General features: G+C 45.9%; 1 protein-coding gene across 1 annotated transcript; it reads left to right on the top strand.

Annotated features, from left to right (window-relative positions):
- The first annotated feature begins 4,502 nt into the window (after positions 1-4,502).
- LOC145801534 (uncharacterized) lies at positions 4,503-5,339 on the top strand. The gene has a single exon (XM_082893303.1). It carries the CDS (start codon positions 4,503-4,505, stop codon positions 5,337-5,339), a length of 837 nt encoding a protein of 278 aa, XP_082749429.1.
- The last annotated feature ends 14,394 nt before the right edge of the window (positions 5,340-19,733 follow it).

Below are 19,733 nucleotides of genomic sequence, written 5' to 3' on the forward strand. Positions count from 1 at the left end.
CTCCCATCTGTCAGCACAAATCCCGCAATCACCACCTAACCAAACCGCCAGACAACATTAACAGGATCTCGGCAGATCGGCGGAATCACCTCGGCCTTCCACGTCCGTGCTGCGTAACGTGCCCGAGTGCTCCACTCGCCGAGCTCCATAACAGCCGAGCTTGGTAGCATTCTGGCATAACCGAGTTTAAGATAAGTCGAGCCAGTGAACAAAAGACTTTACCACCAAGCTAACCATGCTCCCCCAAAACCTGTGTAGCAGATGCTCATCTCGGCCCAGCAAGTCCAAATCCGGGGAGCTCGGTCAATCACATGGCCGCGGACCTCAACCCTGGGCCTCGACCGAGCAAGATCACCTCCAGGGAAGCCCCAGTTAGCTCGGCCTAGACAGGGGCTGGGCCTCGACCGAGAAAATCCCACTCCAAATCAAGCCCAAGTGATCTCGACCCAAACATTCTCGGCCCTGACCTGTTCGACCTCTTCCACGGTCCAAAGCTAGATTATAAATCTCCCTTTCAATTGCCCCTTAATTCCGTCCGCGCAAGTGTGACTGGGATTACATGATCTGTCCGGGGTAGACTCTTCCTCGGTCCGTAGTTTCCAAGACAGTAACCGCGCTAATCTCCATGCCCGATTTCTGGGCTTGCTCGGTTGACGCCTCAACTTGCCATATTGTCTCTTCAGTACTGACGCCGCTGCCATTATGAACACACGTCGTGCATTTATTGGCCTCAAGCAGCCAACCCAGATGTCCTTTCATATTCGCATTTTGGCGGCCTTTTTCTCTTACATATACGCCTCTCTCCCCTTTCATTTCCTCCTTACTGACTCTCTTCCGTTCCAGACGACCTGAAGCTGTAGTGCCCCCATCAAGCTCCATTCTTGCCCTCATCTGCGTTCGTGTTCGAGGAACTAGCTCTTGCTTCTATATTGGTAAGCTCTTCGAATCTCTTCATAGCTTTTCCCTTTGGTATTTCACCAAAACCATAGATTTTAGGGTATAGCTCCCCAAAACCCACCTCTACCCCTGTTCCCTTTACTGTTCTTCAGCCTCAATGATGAACACATGAAGATCTGGAGCGGACCGGGCTCCAGGTCTTCTTTTGATCCCAAAAAACATCCAAACCGAGCAAATTGCGAGTTTACAAAAACTTCTGTAAGAACCGAGGTAGGCAGAGGGCTTGACCGCTCGACCGGGCTAACATCTGGTCCGCTTGAATGGCCGAGCTTCTGGATTTACCTTCATGACCGAGGTGGTCTAGCACTCCATCTGACCGAGCTAAAGTCAAGCTCGTTTTGCACGACCGCGCTCCCATTTACACTTACCCTCATTTTCCTGCAGAGTCCAAGGGGACAACGCACCAACACCGAGGCTCTCAAAGACCGAGCAGCCACCAAACCAGAGTTTGTGACAAACCACCTCAGCAGCGCTAAAACCAGCTGGCTACACATGGGGCGCTACCGCTTCCTGGTCGACACGCCGGTCGCTTTAGCTGCGTTCCGGGAAGAATATGGTATCCCGGACGACGTTCACCTAGAGCTCGGTGCCGAGGTGTAATGACCCCAACCTCCGATTAATGCTAGTTCATGATTGATTATGCTTAACAGTAATTTAGGAAGGATTGGGATTTATTTGCATGTATATTGCATTATTTATGTGTTTCTATCTATTTGCCATAAAATGATCTGTTCATGTCTTTGACCTTAAATTGCGAATTGAAAGCCTTATCGGCGTCCGAATCAGAAATCGACTTGATTTATGTGCTAGTTAGGATTTATAGAATTTTATGGTAGGTTTAATTAATATTTGGTTCGAAGCGATTAAATTAGATTAAATAACATTAAATTACATTAGTCTAATTATTTACGAAATTGCCCTTGAGTGGGCCACTACCTAAGACTATGTTGAAGCCTCATTACACTTGATCATACAACATTTCCTCAGCCACTTTGAAGACAAAACAGTGAGAGAGAGGGTGTGAGGGAGGAACTGAATTCATCTAGAGATTAGCTTGCAGAACTTAGGAGAATTGAAGGAGGATTGCATGTTTAAGCTCCCACACTTGAAATTGAAGACATATGGTAGAGAATTCATCTTCTCCATTGTGATTTTGAGTTACTTCTTGCATGGTTCATGGTGAACTAGAGTTTAGAGTCAAGTTTTGGTTCTAAATGTTGAATTGAGTAGGAATTCTTGCATGCATGTGTACATTGTTGAGTTTTGAGGTTGTTTTCATGGAAACTTTCACATGCATGTTCATATTATGGTTCTAGTTCATGATTTCCTCATGTTTTGAAAGGATTGGCCCATTTGATCTTGTGTTTGGAGCTTTAAATTCATTTAAGCTCATGCTTGATGCATGTACATCATGTTCTTGAAAGTATTGTTGAAATTGTGTTCAATTGACTTACCTTTGGGCTTGATTTTACAAAATTGATCTTCAAAACATGTCATATTATGAGTTTACAAGAGTTTTCCAGAAAATTAACCCAAAAGGATCGAATTTGATGTATTATAGTTGAGTTTTGAGCTTGAGGTTCAAATCTAGAAATTCCAGATTTTGGACTCACGCTCGAGCAGGGAACTCCACGCTCGAGCGTACACACTGAGTTCATGCAGTCCGCTCAAGCGGGGAAAGTGGCGCTTGAGCGGGAAATGCATGTATCCAATACTTTGCATGTGTTTACAGTCTGCTCAAGCGGGGTAATGCACGCTCGAGCGAGGACTTGTGTCTTACGCTCGAGCGGGTATCGAGCACCCATTGAGCGTGAATTTCATGCATCCAGTACTTTTACTGTAGCTTTCAGTCCGCTCGAGCAGAGTAATCCACGCTCGATCAGATTCCTTTTGTCTGCATGTCTGCTCGAGCGTAGAAGACCACGCTCGAGCGAGACCCCTGTTTCAGCAAAATTTTGTAAAGTGTTTTAAAGCACATCTTTGCATCCTCATTCCGTCCTAGGCATTCCTAGGCCTTGTTTAAGACTCTATAGTGAGGGTAAGAGATTAGAAACACACTAAGAACCAATGAAATAAGTTTTGTACAATTAGAACGTGTGTTTTAAGTGTGTATCTGTTATGTGTCGTGTAGGTCACGTGCCACGTCCTACGTCCTGTCTGATCGATCTGCTCTGTCTGTCTGTCTCCAAGCCCACTGTGAGTAATAACTCTGTAAAGTTATGTTCAACTTAAGTATTTTCTGATTGGTATTGTATGATCTATTTTCTGAAATGCTATCTTACGAATTATGAATGAATGTCCAATTTTTTGAAAAGTAATTGTGGCGCCCTTAGTTCACGTGGCCCTCGCCCGAGGGTAACAATACCGCGGCCAATCTGCATGTGGCCCTCGCCCGAGGGTAACAATACCGCAGCCAATCTGCACGTGGCCCTTGCCTGGGGGTAACAATACCGCGGCTACTTGCGCGCAAGATATAGACCTTTATGGTCGTTGGTACCAACTATGTATATGGGTCTCTGGACCAATCTGTTCTGATAGCTAATGGGTGTACCGCATATGATCTTATGCACAATCTGAATATGAAAATGTATATGAATCTGTTTCTGTTTGAAGTCTGATTACGCTCTGATTTAAATGATGGATTCTAACTTGTGATGGACATCATTCATATAACCCCTTTACCCTGTTATTATTCACTAGGCTTTCGCTCACAGTTTATATTATGTATGTAGGTGAGCCGACACATGACCAGGGCCAGAGTTGACGGCCTTTTGTACTATTTTTGTTAGCCAACCGTTGTGCCTCCTGAGGAGGTTCCGATCGAAGTCTAATGCCATGGCTGTTTTTGTATTTCATACTAGTCTCTATAACTGTTTGTAAAGTCAGATCTTGGGAAGTTCACTTCTGTAAATATTTTGTAAATATTATGTATCCAGACTGGCATGCTTATATATCTATAAGTAAGTTTTAAAATGTTCTGTCCCATGTACGTTATCAAAGCTCATTAGACCTTGTCTATTTTGTATTATTGCTACCGTAGCCCCTTATTACTTGATAATCTGTTCAGAGCCTTTGGTAATCCACGGATTACTGGCCGGTTACGGTGCTAAACCTACAGGGGCAGGTTTGGGTCATGACAGACTGGTATCAAAGCACGTGTTCTACCGCACACACAGGTCCGTATGAGCTTAGGATGTCCTAGTAAGCATTAAGGGCATTTCATCTGCATGTGTGAGTGTGTGGTAATGCAACTGAATATGAAAACTGAATGTACATTTAAATCAAATGAATTGAAGGAAACGAATAAGATTATGCCTGTGTTTATTATCATTTGATGTCTGTATAGTAAGATGGACAATGCAAGGGGAAGTGGTGAAAGTGAATCTTCAGAGGCTCACATGGGCCGAATGGAACAGATGTTAGCAACGTTGACTGAAGCCTGAACACAACAACAGAGACAACAACCTTTGCCCCCTCCGCCTCCACCGGCACAAGCCGAGACAGATAATAATGACATCATCAATCTGACACAGAAATTCATGAAGATGAAACCGCCAACGTTCTATGGCGGAATTGAACCATTGAAAGCAGAGACGTGGCTACTTGAAATGGAGAAGTTATATAAAGTGTTCCCTTGTACTAAAACTCAGAAAGTCCTTCTAGCCACCTACACTCTGAAAGATGAAGCCCGCAGGTGGTGGTTACTGATCCGAAACGGCAATGGAAATATGACATGGGCACAGTTTAATGCTATCTTCTACGACAAGTACTTTCCCCAATGTTTCAGGGATCGGAAAGTGTCGGAATTCCAAGAACTTAAACAGGGAAGAATGGTTGTAGCAGAGTATGAACCTAAATTCACCGAGTTGGCACGTTTTGCTCCACATATGGTGGATACTGATTACAAGAAAGCACGGAAGTTTGAGGGAGGGCTGGACCTGGAAATATTTGACCGAGTAGGTGTCCTAAAATTACCTACTTATGTGGAGGTACTCAACAGGGCATTGATAGCAGAAGCCACAATAGCAGCTAAGAAACAAACTACAACACCAATAACAGAATGGAGAAGAAAGAGGACCGGATTCAGTTTCAAGAAAGGCCAGTCAGTTTCGAAGAGGCAGCATACAGGATCCTCCAGCAGCTCTAGCCAAAGTAGCGGGTCTACTCCAAACTGCCCCGACTGCGGAAAGAAGCACAGAGGTGCTTGTTATCGAGCATCAGGTGCGTGTTTTCGCTGTGGCAAGACTGGCCACATGGTGAGGGATTGCCCGATGAGATCCAATGAGGTTAACCGTCCTATGACAAGTTCCACCGGGTCTGTTTCCGCAGCAAGACCAAATGCAAGGGCCGATGTTAGAGGGATGCAAACAATGAAACATTAAGGCAAGGGAGAGTGTTTGCCTTAGTGCCTGGTGACGTACCCAACACCTATAATGTGGTGTCAAGTACACTCTCTGTATGTTCTAAAAATGCATGTGTACTGATAGATTTTGGTTCTACACATTCCTTTGTATTGCATGCTTTCTCTCGAAAATTGACTAGAACACTAGAACAAATGACATATGTGTTGTCTGTATCCACACCGTCTGGGAATCCTATGATGTGTACTCATGTTTATTATGATTGGTGATATGGTGTTATATGTGGATTTATTACCCTTAGATATTAGTCATTTTGATTGTATTTTGGGGATGGACTGGTTGACTAAATACTGTGCTACCATTGACTGTGCAAATAAAACTGTTATGTTTAGACCACCGGGTATGCCTGAATTTACTTTTATTGGGAATGGGGTAGTTCCTCCCCCGTATTTGATTTCGGCTATGAAAGCTGTAAAACTCCTTAGGAATGGATGTAGGGGTTACCTGTGTTGTATACTGACTGCACCATCTGACAGTACTACTGTAGAAACAATCCCTGTTGTTTATGAATTTTTCGATGCGTTTCCCACTGACTTACCTGGGGACTTAGTTGATAGAAAAATTGAATTCGTTGTTGAAGTGTTTTCGAGGACACAACCTATTTCCAAGACTCCCTATAGAATGTCTACCTCTGAATTGAAAGAATTGAAAACCCAACTTCAGGAACTGTTAGACAAGAAATTTATCCGTCTGAGTACTTCACCTTGGGGTGCTCCAGTCTTGTTTGTCAAAAAGAATGATGGATCTTTGAGATTGTGTATATACTACCGAGAACTAAACAAAGTGACTATCAAGAATAAATACCCTCTGCTCCGAATAGATGACTTGTTTGATCAACTTCAATGTGCCCAAGTGTTTTCCAAAATTGACCTCAGCTCTGGGTATCATCAACTAAAGGTTAGAGCTGAGGACATAGAGAAAACTGCATTCCGAACTAGATATGGACATTATGAGTTTTTAGTAATGCCGTTTGAGATGACCAATGCACCTGCAGCTTTCATGGACCTTATGAATAGGGTGTTTAAATCATATCTGGATGACTTCATTGTTGTATTTATTGATGACATTTTGGTTTATTCTAAAGACAAGGAAGAACATGAGAACCATCTGAGAACCACCTTGCAGATTTTGAGAGAAAAGAAATTGTATGCTAATTTGTCCAAGTGTGAATTCTGGCTTGACAGTGTGGCATTTTTGGGACATATAATCAACAAGGATGGAGTTTCCGTCGACCCTCAGAAAGTTGAAGCTGTCATGGACTGGCCTAAACCGACGAATATGACAGAAGTCTGAAGTTTTCTAGGACTTGCAGGTTACTACAGGAGGTTTGTGAAAGACTTTTTCAAGCTTGCCCTGCCATTAACTCAGTTAACTCAGAAAAATGTGCCATTTGACTGGAATGAACAAAGAGAGGCAGCTTTCCAAGAATTGAAAACCAAGTTAGTGACTGCACCAATCTTAACTTTGCCTAATGGTACTGATGGGTTTCAAGTGTACAGTGATGCTTCTTATAAAGGCTTGGGGTGTGTACTAATGCAAAACGGAAGGGTGATTGCCTATGCTTCTAGACAACTTCGACCTCATGAAAAGAATTACCCAACACATGACCTTGAATTAGCGGCTGTGGTGTTTGCTCTGAAAATATGGCGCCACTATCTGTATGGGGTAACTTGCGAGGCGTATACAGACCATAAAAGTTTGAAATATTTCTTCACCCAAAAGGAATTGAACATAAGACAGAGGCGATGGTTAGAACTAATCAAGGATTATGACTTGCAAATTTTGTATCATCCGGGAAAGGCTAATACTGTAGCAGATGCCTTGAGCCAAAAATCCGGTGCGAATTTGTCATGTTTGCTATTCAACCGAAAGGAATTGTTGACGGACCTAGAACAAGATGGGCTGTTATCTGCTATTTCTGCTCAGCCTGCTATTCTTGATGAGATCAAACAAAAACAATGTGAGGATGAATGCTTGAAAAAGATCATAGAGGAATTTGATTCGAAGCCAAGGCCAGGGTTTGTGTTTGAGAATGGTGTGCTGAAATTTCAAAACCGTCTTTGTGTGCCCGATTGTTGTGATTTGAGGAAACGTGTTATGACCAAAGCTCACAGTAGTAAATTTGCTATGCATCCGGGGAACACGAAGATGTATCATAATTTGAAACAGAATGTTTAGTGGCCTAGAATGAAGAAGAGTATTGCTGACTTTGTGACTAGATGTCTACATTGCCAACAGGTTAAAGCTGAGCATCAACGACCCGCTGGGTTGCTACAACCACTCCCAATACCGGAATGGAAATGGGAGCACATTACCATGCACTTCATTGTGGGATTGCCTCGTTCTTCTCGAGGTATGGACTCTATCTGGGTTATAGTTGACCGTTTAACTAAGTATACCCATTTTCTGCCTGTCAAAACTATTTATAATGCTGATAAATTGGCCAATATCTATATGACTGAAATTGTGAGATTGCATGGAGTGCCAGTATCTATTGTGTCTGGCAGGGACTCAAAGTTTGTATCGAGATTTTGGCAGAGTTTGCAATAGGCTTTGGGGACTGAATTGAGACTGAGCAGTGCCTATCACCCACAGACAGATGGCCAAACTGAACGAACGAACCAAACTCTGGAGGATATGCTCAGAATGTGTGTGTTAGACTTCCAAGGGAATTGGGAGACCTACTTGCCATTAGCCGAATTTGTGTACAACAACAGTTACCATTCAAGCATTGGAATGGCTCCTTACGAAGCTTTGTGTGGAAAATAATGTCGATCTCCGCTATGTTGGGCTGAAGTAGGTAATAGACCTTTGTTAGGACCAGAACTTATGCAAGAAACAACCAAGAAAGTGAAACTAATCCAGCAACGCCTGAAAACTGCACAGAGTCGACAGAAAAGCTATGCCAATGTCCGAAGAAGAGATAGGGAATATGAAGTTGGGGGCCCTGTGTTCATAAAGGTGACCCCGATGAAGGGTCAAACTCGGTTTGGTGTTAAGGGAAAATTGGCGCCAAGATATGCTGGACCTTATGAAGTCCTCGAGAAGATCAATCTGGTATCGTATCGGATAGCCTTGCCTCTAGCAACGGAACATATGCATAACATCTTTCATGTATCGATGCTACGAGAATATTTGAGAGATCCACTCCACATCATTGAACCGACACATGTGCTTTTGAAAGATGACTACACTTATGAGGAAAGACCTATCCAGATTGTGTATCGCCGATCAAAAGGTTGAGAAATAAAGAAAAGTTGATTGGTAAAACCACGGAGGAACCTATAGAACTTGGGAAATCGAGGAAGACATGATGAAAAGATATCCGGAATTGTTCCCATTGGACCCAATGTTGATTCAGAATTAAGGTAATTCGAGTTTGGAGGACCAAACTCTTTTAAGGGGGGAAGACTATAATGACCCCGACCTCCGATTAATGCTAATTCATGATTAATTATGCTTAACAGTAATTTAGGAAGGATTTGGGGTTTATTTGCATGTGTATTGCATTATTTATGTGTTTCTATTTGTTTGCCATAAAATGATCTGTTCATGTCTTTGACCTTAAATCGCGAATTGAAAGCCTTATCGGCGTCCGAATCAGAAATCGACTTGATTTATGTGCTAGTTAGGATTTATAGAATTTTATGGTAGGTTTAATTAAAATTCGGTTCGGAGTGATTAAATTAGATTAAATAACGTTAAATTACATTAGTCCAATTATTTATGAAATTGCCCTTGAGTGGGCCACTACCTAAGACTATGTTGAAGCCTTATTACACTTGATCATACAACATTTCCTCAGCCACTTTGAAGACAAAACCGTGAGAGAGAGGGAGTGAGGGAGGAATTGAATTCATCTAGAGATTAGCTTGGAGAACTTAGGAGAATTGAAGGAGGATTGCATGTTTAAGCTCCCACACTTGAAATTGAAGACACAAAGTAGAGAATTTATCTTCTCCATTGTGATTTTGAGTTATTTCTTGCATGGTTCATGGTGAACTAGAGTTTAGAGTCAAGTTTTGGTTCTAAATGTTGAATTGAGTAGGAATTCTTGCATGCATGTGTACATTGTTGAGTTTTGAGGTTGTTTTCATGGAAACTTCCACATGCATGTTCATATTATGGTTCTAGTTCATAATTTCCTCATGTTTTGAAAGGATTGGCCCATTTGATCTTATGTTTGGAGCTTTAAATTCATTTAAGCTCATGCTTGATGCATGTACATCATGTTCTTGAAAGTATTGTTGAAATTGTGTTCAATTGACTTACCTTTGGGCTTGATTTTACAAAATTGATCTTCAAAACATGTCATATTATGAGTTTACAAGAGTTTTCCAGAAAATTAGCCCAAAAGGATCGAATTTGATGCATTATAGTTGAGTTTTGAGCTTGAGGTTCAAATCTGGAAATTCCAGATTTTGGACTCACGCTCGAGCAGGGAACTCCACGCTCGAGCGTACACACTGAGTTCATGCAACCGGCTCGAGCGGGGAAAGTGGCGCTCGAGCGGGAAATGCGTGTATCTAGTACTTTGCATGTGTTTACAGTCCGCTCGAGCGGGGTAATGCACGCTCGAGCGAGGACTTGTGTCTCACGCTCGAACGGGTATCGAGCGCCCATCGAGTGTGAATTTCATGCATCCAGTACTTTTACTGTAGCTTGTAGTCCGCTCAAGCGGAGTAATCCACACTCGAGCAAATTCCTTTTGTCTACATGTCCGCTCGAGCGTAGAAGGCCACGCTCGAGCGAGACCCCTGTTTCAGCAAAATTTTGTAAAGTGTTTTGAGGCGCATCTTTGTATCATCATTCCATTCTATGCATTCCTAGGCCATGTTTAAGACTCTATAGTGAGGGTAAGCGATTAGAAACACACTAAAAGCCAATGAAATAAGTTTTGTACAATTAGAACGTGTGTTTTAAGTGTGTATCTGTTATGTGTCGTGTAGGTCACGTGCCACGTCCTGTCTGATCGATCTGCTCTGTCTGTCTGTCTCCAAGCCCACTGTGAGTAATAACTCTGTAAAGTTATGTTCAACTTAAGTATTTTCTGACTGGTATTGTATGATCTGTTTTCTGAAATGCTGTCTTTCAAATTATGAATGAATGTCCAATTTTCTGAAAAGTAATTGTGGCACCCTTAGTTCACGTGGCCCTCGCCTGGGGGTAACAATACCGCGGCCAATCTGCACGTGGCCCTTGCCTGGGGGTAACAATACCATGGCTACTTGCGCGCAAGATATGGACCTTTATGGTCGTTGGTACCAACTATGTATGTGGGTCTCTGGACCAATCTGTTCTGATAGCTAATGGGTGTACCACATATGATCTTATGCACAATCTGAATATGAAAATGTATATGAATCTGTTTCTGTTTGAAGTCTGATTACGCTCTGATTTAAATGATGGATTCTAACTTGTGATGGACATCATTCATATAACCCCTTTACCCTGTTATTATTCACTGGACTTTCGCTCACAGTTTATATTATGTATGTAGGTGAGCCGGCACATGACCCGGGCCAGAGTTGACGACCTTTTGTACTATTTTTGTTAGCCAACTGTTGTGCCTCCCGAGGAGGTTCCGATCGAAGTCTAATGCCATGGCTGCTTTTGTATTTCATGCTAGTCTCTGTAACTGTTTGTAAAGTCAGATCTTGGGAAGTTCACTTCTGTAAATATTTTGTAAATATTGTGTATCCGGACTGGCATGCTTTTATATCTATAAGTAAGTTTTAAAATGTTCTGTCCCATGTACGTTATCACAGCTCATTGGACCTTGTCTATTTTGTATTATTGCTTCCGTAGCCCCTTATTACTTGATAATCTGTTCAGAGGCCTTTGGTAATCCATGGATTACTGGCCGGTTACGGTGCTAAACCTACAGGGACGGGTTTGGGTCGTGACACGAGGATACGACCCCTTGGGGCATATTAGACCAGTGCCCCTTCACTGTGCTTTCCATCATAGAAGGTGGCCTCCGCTTCCCGGTTAACCCGCTGATGTGCAAATTCTTGCGGCGCACTGGGCTAGCTCCAACCCAGGTCTCTACCAACACCTACCGCATAATAAACGGAATTGCCGAGCTAAACAACCGGCTAGGCACCAACTTAGGACTGGCCGTGATACTTCGCCAGTATACCCTCGGGCATACAGGCGATGGCCTTTCCTATTACTTAAAGATCAGACCAGGCAAGGAGAAAATAGTGACCGGTACCCCAGACAAGGATTTACATGACGACGACTTTTTATGAGTGTCCGACAATTATGAAACAGTCGACGTGCCGGGCTGGTATATCAGCAAGGATTTCGATTCAACATGTAAGCCGTGCTAACTGCTCGGTCAAATTACTTTCCTTCTATATTCTGTACTTGATATTTTTTCTTCTCTTTGCAGCAATCAAAGATTTGCAAGCCAATTACCATTATCCCAACGAAGCAACCATTAGAACCGTGCTTCGCCACCGCAACCGGGATTGCCATGAACTCCACGGTTACGTGTCAACCTACAGGTATTCAGCTCCACACCGGAGTAAGGTTACAAACTTCCTCTGTGCACCATCTCCACCTCCCGATCCCACATTGCCGGACGTGCCATTTATCCGGTTGACCGAGGCAGAAGAGATGGCCAAAAGAAGCCACATCAAGAACCTCATCACTGCTACCTCCACCGAGCTACCGAGCATCCCATCCCGCACAGCCGCTGCCGGTCAATCAAGCGGGACCGTGGTTGCACTGGTGTCTCCTGCCGCCGGGCAGGCAATCAAAGAAAGCCGCCGAGCTGGGAAAAGGCCACGTACCGCCGACCCCTCTGCCGAGCTAGTTGCGAAATTGAACACCGAGCAACCAGCGATGACAACTGACTCGACACCTCCATGGAAGCCATAACTCAAGCACCGAGGTAAGGAGATCCTGGCGACTGCCTCGGTCAAAGGTGACAAGGAGCATCTAGTCGCCTTTGACCTAACCAAAGCCTTGCTTCTGCCGAGCAATGTGGTCAACAGCGACCACGTGCCGGACACCTAGTTAGTGAAATCCTCGGTCAAGTCTATGAACCAGGTAAGAATCTCCAACTTTTTACTCAAATTTTCCCAAGTGTTTGCTCGGTTTCCTTTCTAATCAAACTTTCTTCTTGCAAACCATCCAGAAACAATACTTGGTCATGGAGTGCATTCACAAACTCCGGCAGAAGGCAACCGACGCTGCCAGCCAGGTTGAGCATCTTCAGACCGAGCTGGGGCGATCAAAGGCTTCTTTGGAGATCGCAAACTCCGACAACTCCAGATTGCTCGGCCAGCTTGGAGCCGCCGAGCAAGAAAGGGACGCTCTTCGGGCCGAGCTGGAGGCGTTGAACCAGTCAAGGAAGAAGGAGCTGGAGGACGCCAACAACGCCAATTTCAAAAAGGCCGAGGAAAACTACATGAAGCAAGTCCATGCCACCCAAGACATTTTCTTCAAGGCTGGCTGGAAGGCTGCTTGCGAACAGCTCGGCCAAGGATCTGGAACCGACGTGTTTGTCTCTCCCCCAGCTGCCATCTTGCCGACGTACTTGGTGCCATACGCCAACGATGTCTTCAGCGCATTACAGGCCGAGGCCGAGGAGGAAGACGCGGAGGATGACGAGGGAAATAACCGCCCAAAACAGACCGGCGAGGGCGAGGCCGACGTCCAAGAAACCGCTGTTACGGTCAACCTGGAGACAACTACTACCGGGGATGAGTTCGCAGACCTTTCTCCCTTAGTGTAGTTTTCTATCCTCATTTTGTTTTTAAGAATGTAACCGGACTGCCAGTCCCATCGTATGTAATTCTATTTCACATCAATGAAATGTCATGATTTCGCTTAGTGTTTGCATTGTGTTTAAGCTAAACAACTTCAGCGGGGATAAACCACCGCGGCTAAGCAAATCACCAACTCATCTAGCCGAGATAAACCATCTCGGCTAAAACCAAAGAGTTGAGTAAATCATTAACTCCTTTAACCGAAAAAAAACATCTCAGTTACAATTCCAAAGAGTTGAGTAAATCATCAACTCATTCAACCGGAGTAAAACATCTCGGTTGAAATCTTAGAGTTGAGTAAATCATCAACTCATTCAACCGGAGTAAAACATCTCAGTTGAAATCTCAGAGTCGAGTAAATCATCGACTCATTCAACCGGAGTAAAACATCTCAGTTACAATTCCAAAGAGTTAAGTAAATCATCAACTCATTTAGCCGAAGTAAAACATCTCGGTCGAAATCTCAGAGTTAAATAAATCATCAACTCATTCAACCGGAGTAAAACATCTCGGTTGAAATCTCAGAGTTGAGTAAATCATCAACTCATTCAACCGGAGTAAAACATCTCGGTTGAAATCTCAGAGTTGAGTAAATCATCGACTCATTCAACCGGAGTAAAACATCTCAGTTACAATTCCAAAGAGTTGAGTAAATCATCAACTCATTCAACCGGAATAAAACATCTCGGTCGAAATCTCAGAATAAGCATCGAAAACAACAGAATGCTCCAGCAAAGTCAAGTCACTTCTATTATATTGACAAAAAGAGTTACATTCTGAAGCGTAAGGCAAACAAATCCTTGCTCAAAAGAATAACATATTAACAATAGTATAGTTTGAGGTTGGCTACATTCCATGGCCGGGGTATGCCTTTGCCATCCAAATCTTCCAAGTGGTATGCCCCCTTGCCCGCCAGACCGGTTTTCCTGTAGGGTCCTTTTCAGTTTGCCCCTAGCTTGCCTGCGCCTGGCACCAAGGTGTTGCCCATGACCTTCCTTAAAACCCAGTCGCCTACTTTAAACGGTCTGGGGTGCACGGTTTTGTTGTATTTCCTGGACAATTCTTGTTGGTACGCAGCCACATGAATCAAAGCTTTTTCTCAACGCTCTTCAGCAAGGTCCAACTCCAGGGCTACTGCTTCAGAGTTTAGCTCCGGCTCAAAATTTTCAGTGCAGATGGTAGGCATGCCGATTTCCAATGGGATGACTGTCTCCATGCCGTATGCCAGGGCAAAAGGAGTTTCCCCGGTAGATCGCCGCGGGGTCGTCCGGTATGCCCAAAGGACATTTGGGAGTTCCTCGGCCCATTTTCCTTTGGCTTTCTCAAGTCTTTTCTTCAACCCATCAAGAATGATCTTGTTTGATGCTTTGGCTTGGCCATTGGACTGTAGGTAAGCCGGGGTGGAGTTGTAGAATTCGATCTTCAATTCTTCACAAAATCCTCTGAATAGGCGCCCGTCAAATTGGGTGCCATTGTCTGAGATCAGAATTTTAGGGACGCCAAACCGCGTTACCACATTCTGCGAAACAAACCGTTTGACGTCTTTCTCCTTGATAGTTTCTAAGGGCTCTTCTTCAACCCATTTGGTGAAGTAGTCCGTAGCCGCGATGAAGAACTTCCGGTTGCCTAGTGCCGTTGGGAGTGGTCCCACTATGTCCAGCCCCCACATCGCAAAAGGCCAAGGGCTTGTGAGGGGAAGAAGTTCTCTGGCTGGCTGGTGAATTTGGTGGGCGAACTTCTGGCACTTCTCACATTTGCGAACATATTTCTGAGCGTCCGCTTGCATCCACGGCCACCAATACCCTTGCGAAATAGCCCGGTAGGCCAAAGATCTGCCCCCGATATGACTGTCGCATATGCCTTCATGAATTTTGTATAGGAAAGCTTCCACGCTGTTTGGGTGTTCACACTTGAGATAGGGGCCGGTGAAAGACTTCTTGTATACAGCGCCAGATGGAGAGAGCCAAAACCGCTCTGACTTCACCCGGACTTTATGCGCTTCCTTTTTATTGGCCGGAAAGGTCCGCTCCTTGAGAAAGACGATAATAGGGTCCATCCAAAAAGGAATTAGCTCGGTGCAAAGTACCTCTGTCAGCTCGGTTTTTTCGATACTTGGCCTTGGAAGATACTCAATCAGGAGAGGACTGGGAGATGTTCAGTCAACCATAGAAGCCAGACCGGCTAACTCATCCGCACGATCGTTGTCTTCCCGACCAATTTGTTGGATCTTGATTGCCTGGAATCGCTTGATGTGTTCTCTCACTAGAGCTTGGTATTTTTTCATTCTGTCATCTTTAGCTTCGTAAACCCTAGACACCTGGTTGACAACGAGTTGGGAATCGCTGTAAACCATCAGCTCGGATGCGTGCACCTGAAGCGCGCTCTTAAGTTCAGCTAGCAGCGCCTCATACTCGGCCTCATTGTTTGACGTAGGGAATCCGAGTATGATAGAGTGTTCGATGGTCAGACCATCTGGGGAAATTAAAACTATGCCCAGCCTGGCACCGTGACAATTTGAGGCTCTATCTACAAAAAGTTTTCACATTTCACCGACAAAGAGCTTCAAACACTCTGAGGGGTCCTGGGAGGCTTCAAGGTTGATGGGATCACAGTTGCGCGGCTGTTCGGTTTCTGCTCTGCTGTTGTTTGGTTCCATTCCACCCTCCATCGGCGATGCAGCACTGGACCCAACAGGTTGATCAGCCATGCTCAAGTCCGGAGTCGCATCGCCGGGCTGCAGTAACATGCCGGCTGGACGCTCTACGGCAGGGCGCGCAAGTTCTGCGACGCCAATATCGCCCTGCGGTGTAATTTCTGGTGAGCCAGCATTCACCTCTTCGGCTGCCGCGGCAAGATCCACCGAGCACACTGGATGAATTCTAGGTGAGAATTCAGCAACAAAGTCGGCCAATGTCTGGGCTTTTAGGGCAAGCTCGGTTGACGGTCTTGTAGTCAACGCAAACTCGCCACTTCCCATTCTTCTTGGGTACTACAACCGTATTTGAAATCCACCGAGGGTAGTGCACTTCCTGAATAGCCCGCGCTTCAAACAAGTTCCTTACCTCCTCCGCGACTACCTCGGCGTGATGAAGAGCCGATCTCCTTGTTCTCTGAATGACATGACTGGCCGCGCATCAGGGAAAACATTGAGTTGGTGGCAAATAAAACTTGGGTCGATGCCAGGCATGTCGTAGGACGACCATGCGAAGACTTCGATATTTGCCATCAAGAACTCTACCATCTCGGTCCTTTCTTGAGCGGTCAGGCTTGATCCGAGCAAAAAGAACTTGTTTGGATTTTCCGTGTTGAGCCGTACTTCTACCAATTTTTCAACAGCTTTGTCCTCGGCCCTGGTGCCCACGTCATCAAGGACACTCTAGTCTTCTGGGCCTTCAATCATTTGCACGAAGCCTTTGGCAGCTCGACTCTTGTTTACTGCCACGAAGCATTGCTTCGACATGACTTGATCGCCCCAAATTTCCTCAATTTCCCCCATAGCCGAGGGGAATCTCATAACCGGGTGGTAGGTCGACACTACAGCCTACATAGCGTGAAGCCAGCCCCTACCGAGGATCAGATTGTATGTAAACGGCACCTGCAATACCCAGAACTTCACCTGCTTGACCACGGATCCGGCTTTGACCGACAAAATTATTTTTCCCAAAGGCCACTCTGGTTGTGAGTTGAAACCTACCAGTGGCAAAGTTGCTGGAGCCAAGTCTGTGTCTTGGAGTTTGAGTTGTTTGAACGCGTCGCAGTACATAATTTCAACCGAGCTTCCCTAGTCTATCAAGATGCATTTGACATCGAACTCTTTGACGCGGAGGGTGACCATTAGGGCGTCGTTGTGTGGCATTTGAATGCGCTCTAGTCCCTTGTGGAGAAGCTAATCACGTCTTTTTCCTCGGTCTTCCCCCTTTTGACCGCGAGCTGGACTGACAAAACTTCCCTCATGTGTTCCGCCATTTTGATCATTCCTCGGAGCTCGCATACACGCGCCGGCTCCACTATGTCGTGGATCACGTTAACCACTCCTTGAGGCGGCGCCTCCAAGTCCTTCGGTCCATACGAATCAGTTGGGGCAGGATGTGCAGCCTTAACACCCCCATCTATGTAAAGATCTAAGTGGCTGGCTACGACTAACTCCTTCAAGTGTTGCTTCAGAGGCAAACAGTCCTCTGTCTGGTGTCCTCGCTCCCGGTGATACGTGCAGCGGTATCGCGGATTGAAGCCCTTTTGCGCGTCGCCTAACTTAGCAGGAAATCGGACGTAATCCTCGTCACGGATTTCACTAAGTATGCGATAGATTAGAATCTTAAAGACCGTGGTGATGCCCGTCTGAGCTTTCAACCTTCTGTTGGCATCAACTACGTCATCGCGTGGGTATTCATCTCGATCATTCCGACATCCCCTTCCCCGGTTTTGACGATTCGACCCTCGGTCAGATTCCTCGGCGCGGTCATTTGAACGGTTAGTCTCCTGTTCGACCGCATGCACCTTGCCAGCCGACCTCTTGTCTATTACCACCGGAGTTGTCTTCGTGGTGGACGCCGCCGCATCATCCTCTACTCGGATATGCTCATTGATGCACTGCATTAGTTGGCCCATGGATGTCGGCTGGTTCATGGTAAGCGAGTCCCGCAGCCTATGTCCAACCGGGAGACCGCGCTTATATTGGGTGATTGCCAGGTTGATCGGGCAATCTAAAATCTCATTGAAGGTTTCCCAGTATCTGGAGTTGTATGCCTTGAGTATGTCATTTGACTCCATTTTGACACTGAGAAGGTGGTCCACCTCCTTCGACGTTTTAGTGTTGGTCTTGAAACGAGTTACAAAGGCTTCCGCCAACTGCTGCCACCTTCAATACTTCCCTCTGGCAGCCTCTTAAACCATTTCAAGCCCAGCTCGCCCAAACTCGACGGGAAGATAAGGCACATAAGAGCATCATTGCGCCTATGTCCGGCCATGACTTGCCGGAAGTGGCTTACATGCATGTATGGATCGGTCTTTCCGTCGTAGAGCGTAAACTTGGGCTGGTGAAAGCCCGCGAGGAGCGGTGTGGTTTCTATCGTAAGGGAGAAGGGGGTGGCATTCAGCCTTGCCAAATCTGTGTCTAGAGGGAGAGGCACGGCTGGGCGGGGTGGTGGCATTATGACCTTTTCACTGGCGCGGCCCCCGTAAGATAGCCGCTGGAGCGCCGGCACCCTTTGAGTCTCCCGCCGGTGAGCCCGCTCCTTCAAGACTGCCCGTAAGTCCTCAGAGCGAGCAGAATAGGAATACCTCGACGTCGTCGCCGGACGTGAGGGTTGATAGGTACTATCTTGCGCGCTAGACTTCTCTACAGACGCGTCGGATTCTCCAACCCTGTAACTTCTGGTGATAGAAAGGGAGGGAGTGTGCCGCTGGCTCTGACTGCCTGAACGGCGTGGTTGGGTGTGCTCACTGTGGTCTCCCACTCCAGCAACACCCTTCCCTTTGACATGTCGTTTGAGATCTTCCATCTCTGCCGCCATTCTCCGAATGATGGCGTCTTGGTCCCTTAACTTGTGCTCCAAACGCTTAGCGTGCGATTCTCTTCACCGCCGGTGCCCTTCTGGGCTCCGAGAGTTACCAAAACTTCTACCGCGCTTATCACACGCGTCTCTTGAATGTCCTCCTGTGGAAGTCTCCAGGTCCGCCATGTTTAGAACGGTGGGGAGTCCGTCTCTCCGTTTCGCTGACTCCGGGGTGACACTATCAATGGCAGACAACAGTATTTCATCGTTGTTTGCCATGGAAGACAATCAGATGAGCTTGGAAGACAAGGTTTTGTCTCTTAAACTCTTCCCACAGACAGTGCCAATTGTACGGGGGGCCAATATTCCACAGAGCCCGTACTCCTTTCTATCAAGCTTCTTGTCTGTCCAATCGACCTGCGAACACACAACGGCGGTGAGCTACCGGCGGTGTGTGGCCGGAAAACCTCTCCGACGATCAAGTTAGCACACACTCCGGGGATATAGAGAGAGTTGAGTGTTTAGGTTGTTCTCACCAAATGATGTTCCATCCTCCGCATGGGGGGCGCAGTCAAGCTTATATACATTCTGCGCTTATATCTGCTCCCATTAGTCTCTTGACACGTGGAGCTGCTCTCCCATCTGTCAGCATAAATCCTGCAATCACCACCTAACCAAACCGCCAGACAACATTAACGGGATCATGGCAGATCAGCGGAATCACCTCGGCCTTCCACGTCCGTGCTGCGTAACGTGCCTGAGTGCTCCACTCGCCGAGCTCCATAACAGCCGAGCTCGGTAGCATTCGGGCATAACCGAGTTTAAGATAAGCCGAGCCAGTGAACAAAAGACTTTACCACCGAGCTAACCATGCTCCCCCAAAACCTGTGTAACAGATGATCATCTCGGCCCAGCAAGTCCAAATCCGGGGAGCTCGATCAATCACATGGCCGTGGACCTCAGGCCTGGGCCTCGACCGAGCAAGATCACCTCCAGAGAAACCCCAGTTAGCTCAGCCTAGACAGGGGCTGGGCCTCGACCGAGAAAATCCCACTCCAAATCAAGCCCAAGTGATCTCG

The sequence above is a fragment of the Camellia sinensis genome, chromosome 10 (genome assembly GCF_055761805.1).
Source record: "Camellia sinensis isolate YWXY chromosome 10, ASM5576180v1, whole genome shotgun sequence".
Lineage (NCBI taxonomy): Eukaryota > Viridiplantae > Streptophyta > Magnoliopsida > Ericales > Theaceae > Camellia > Camellia sinensis.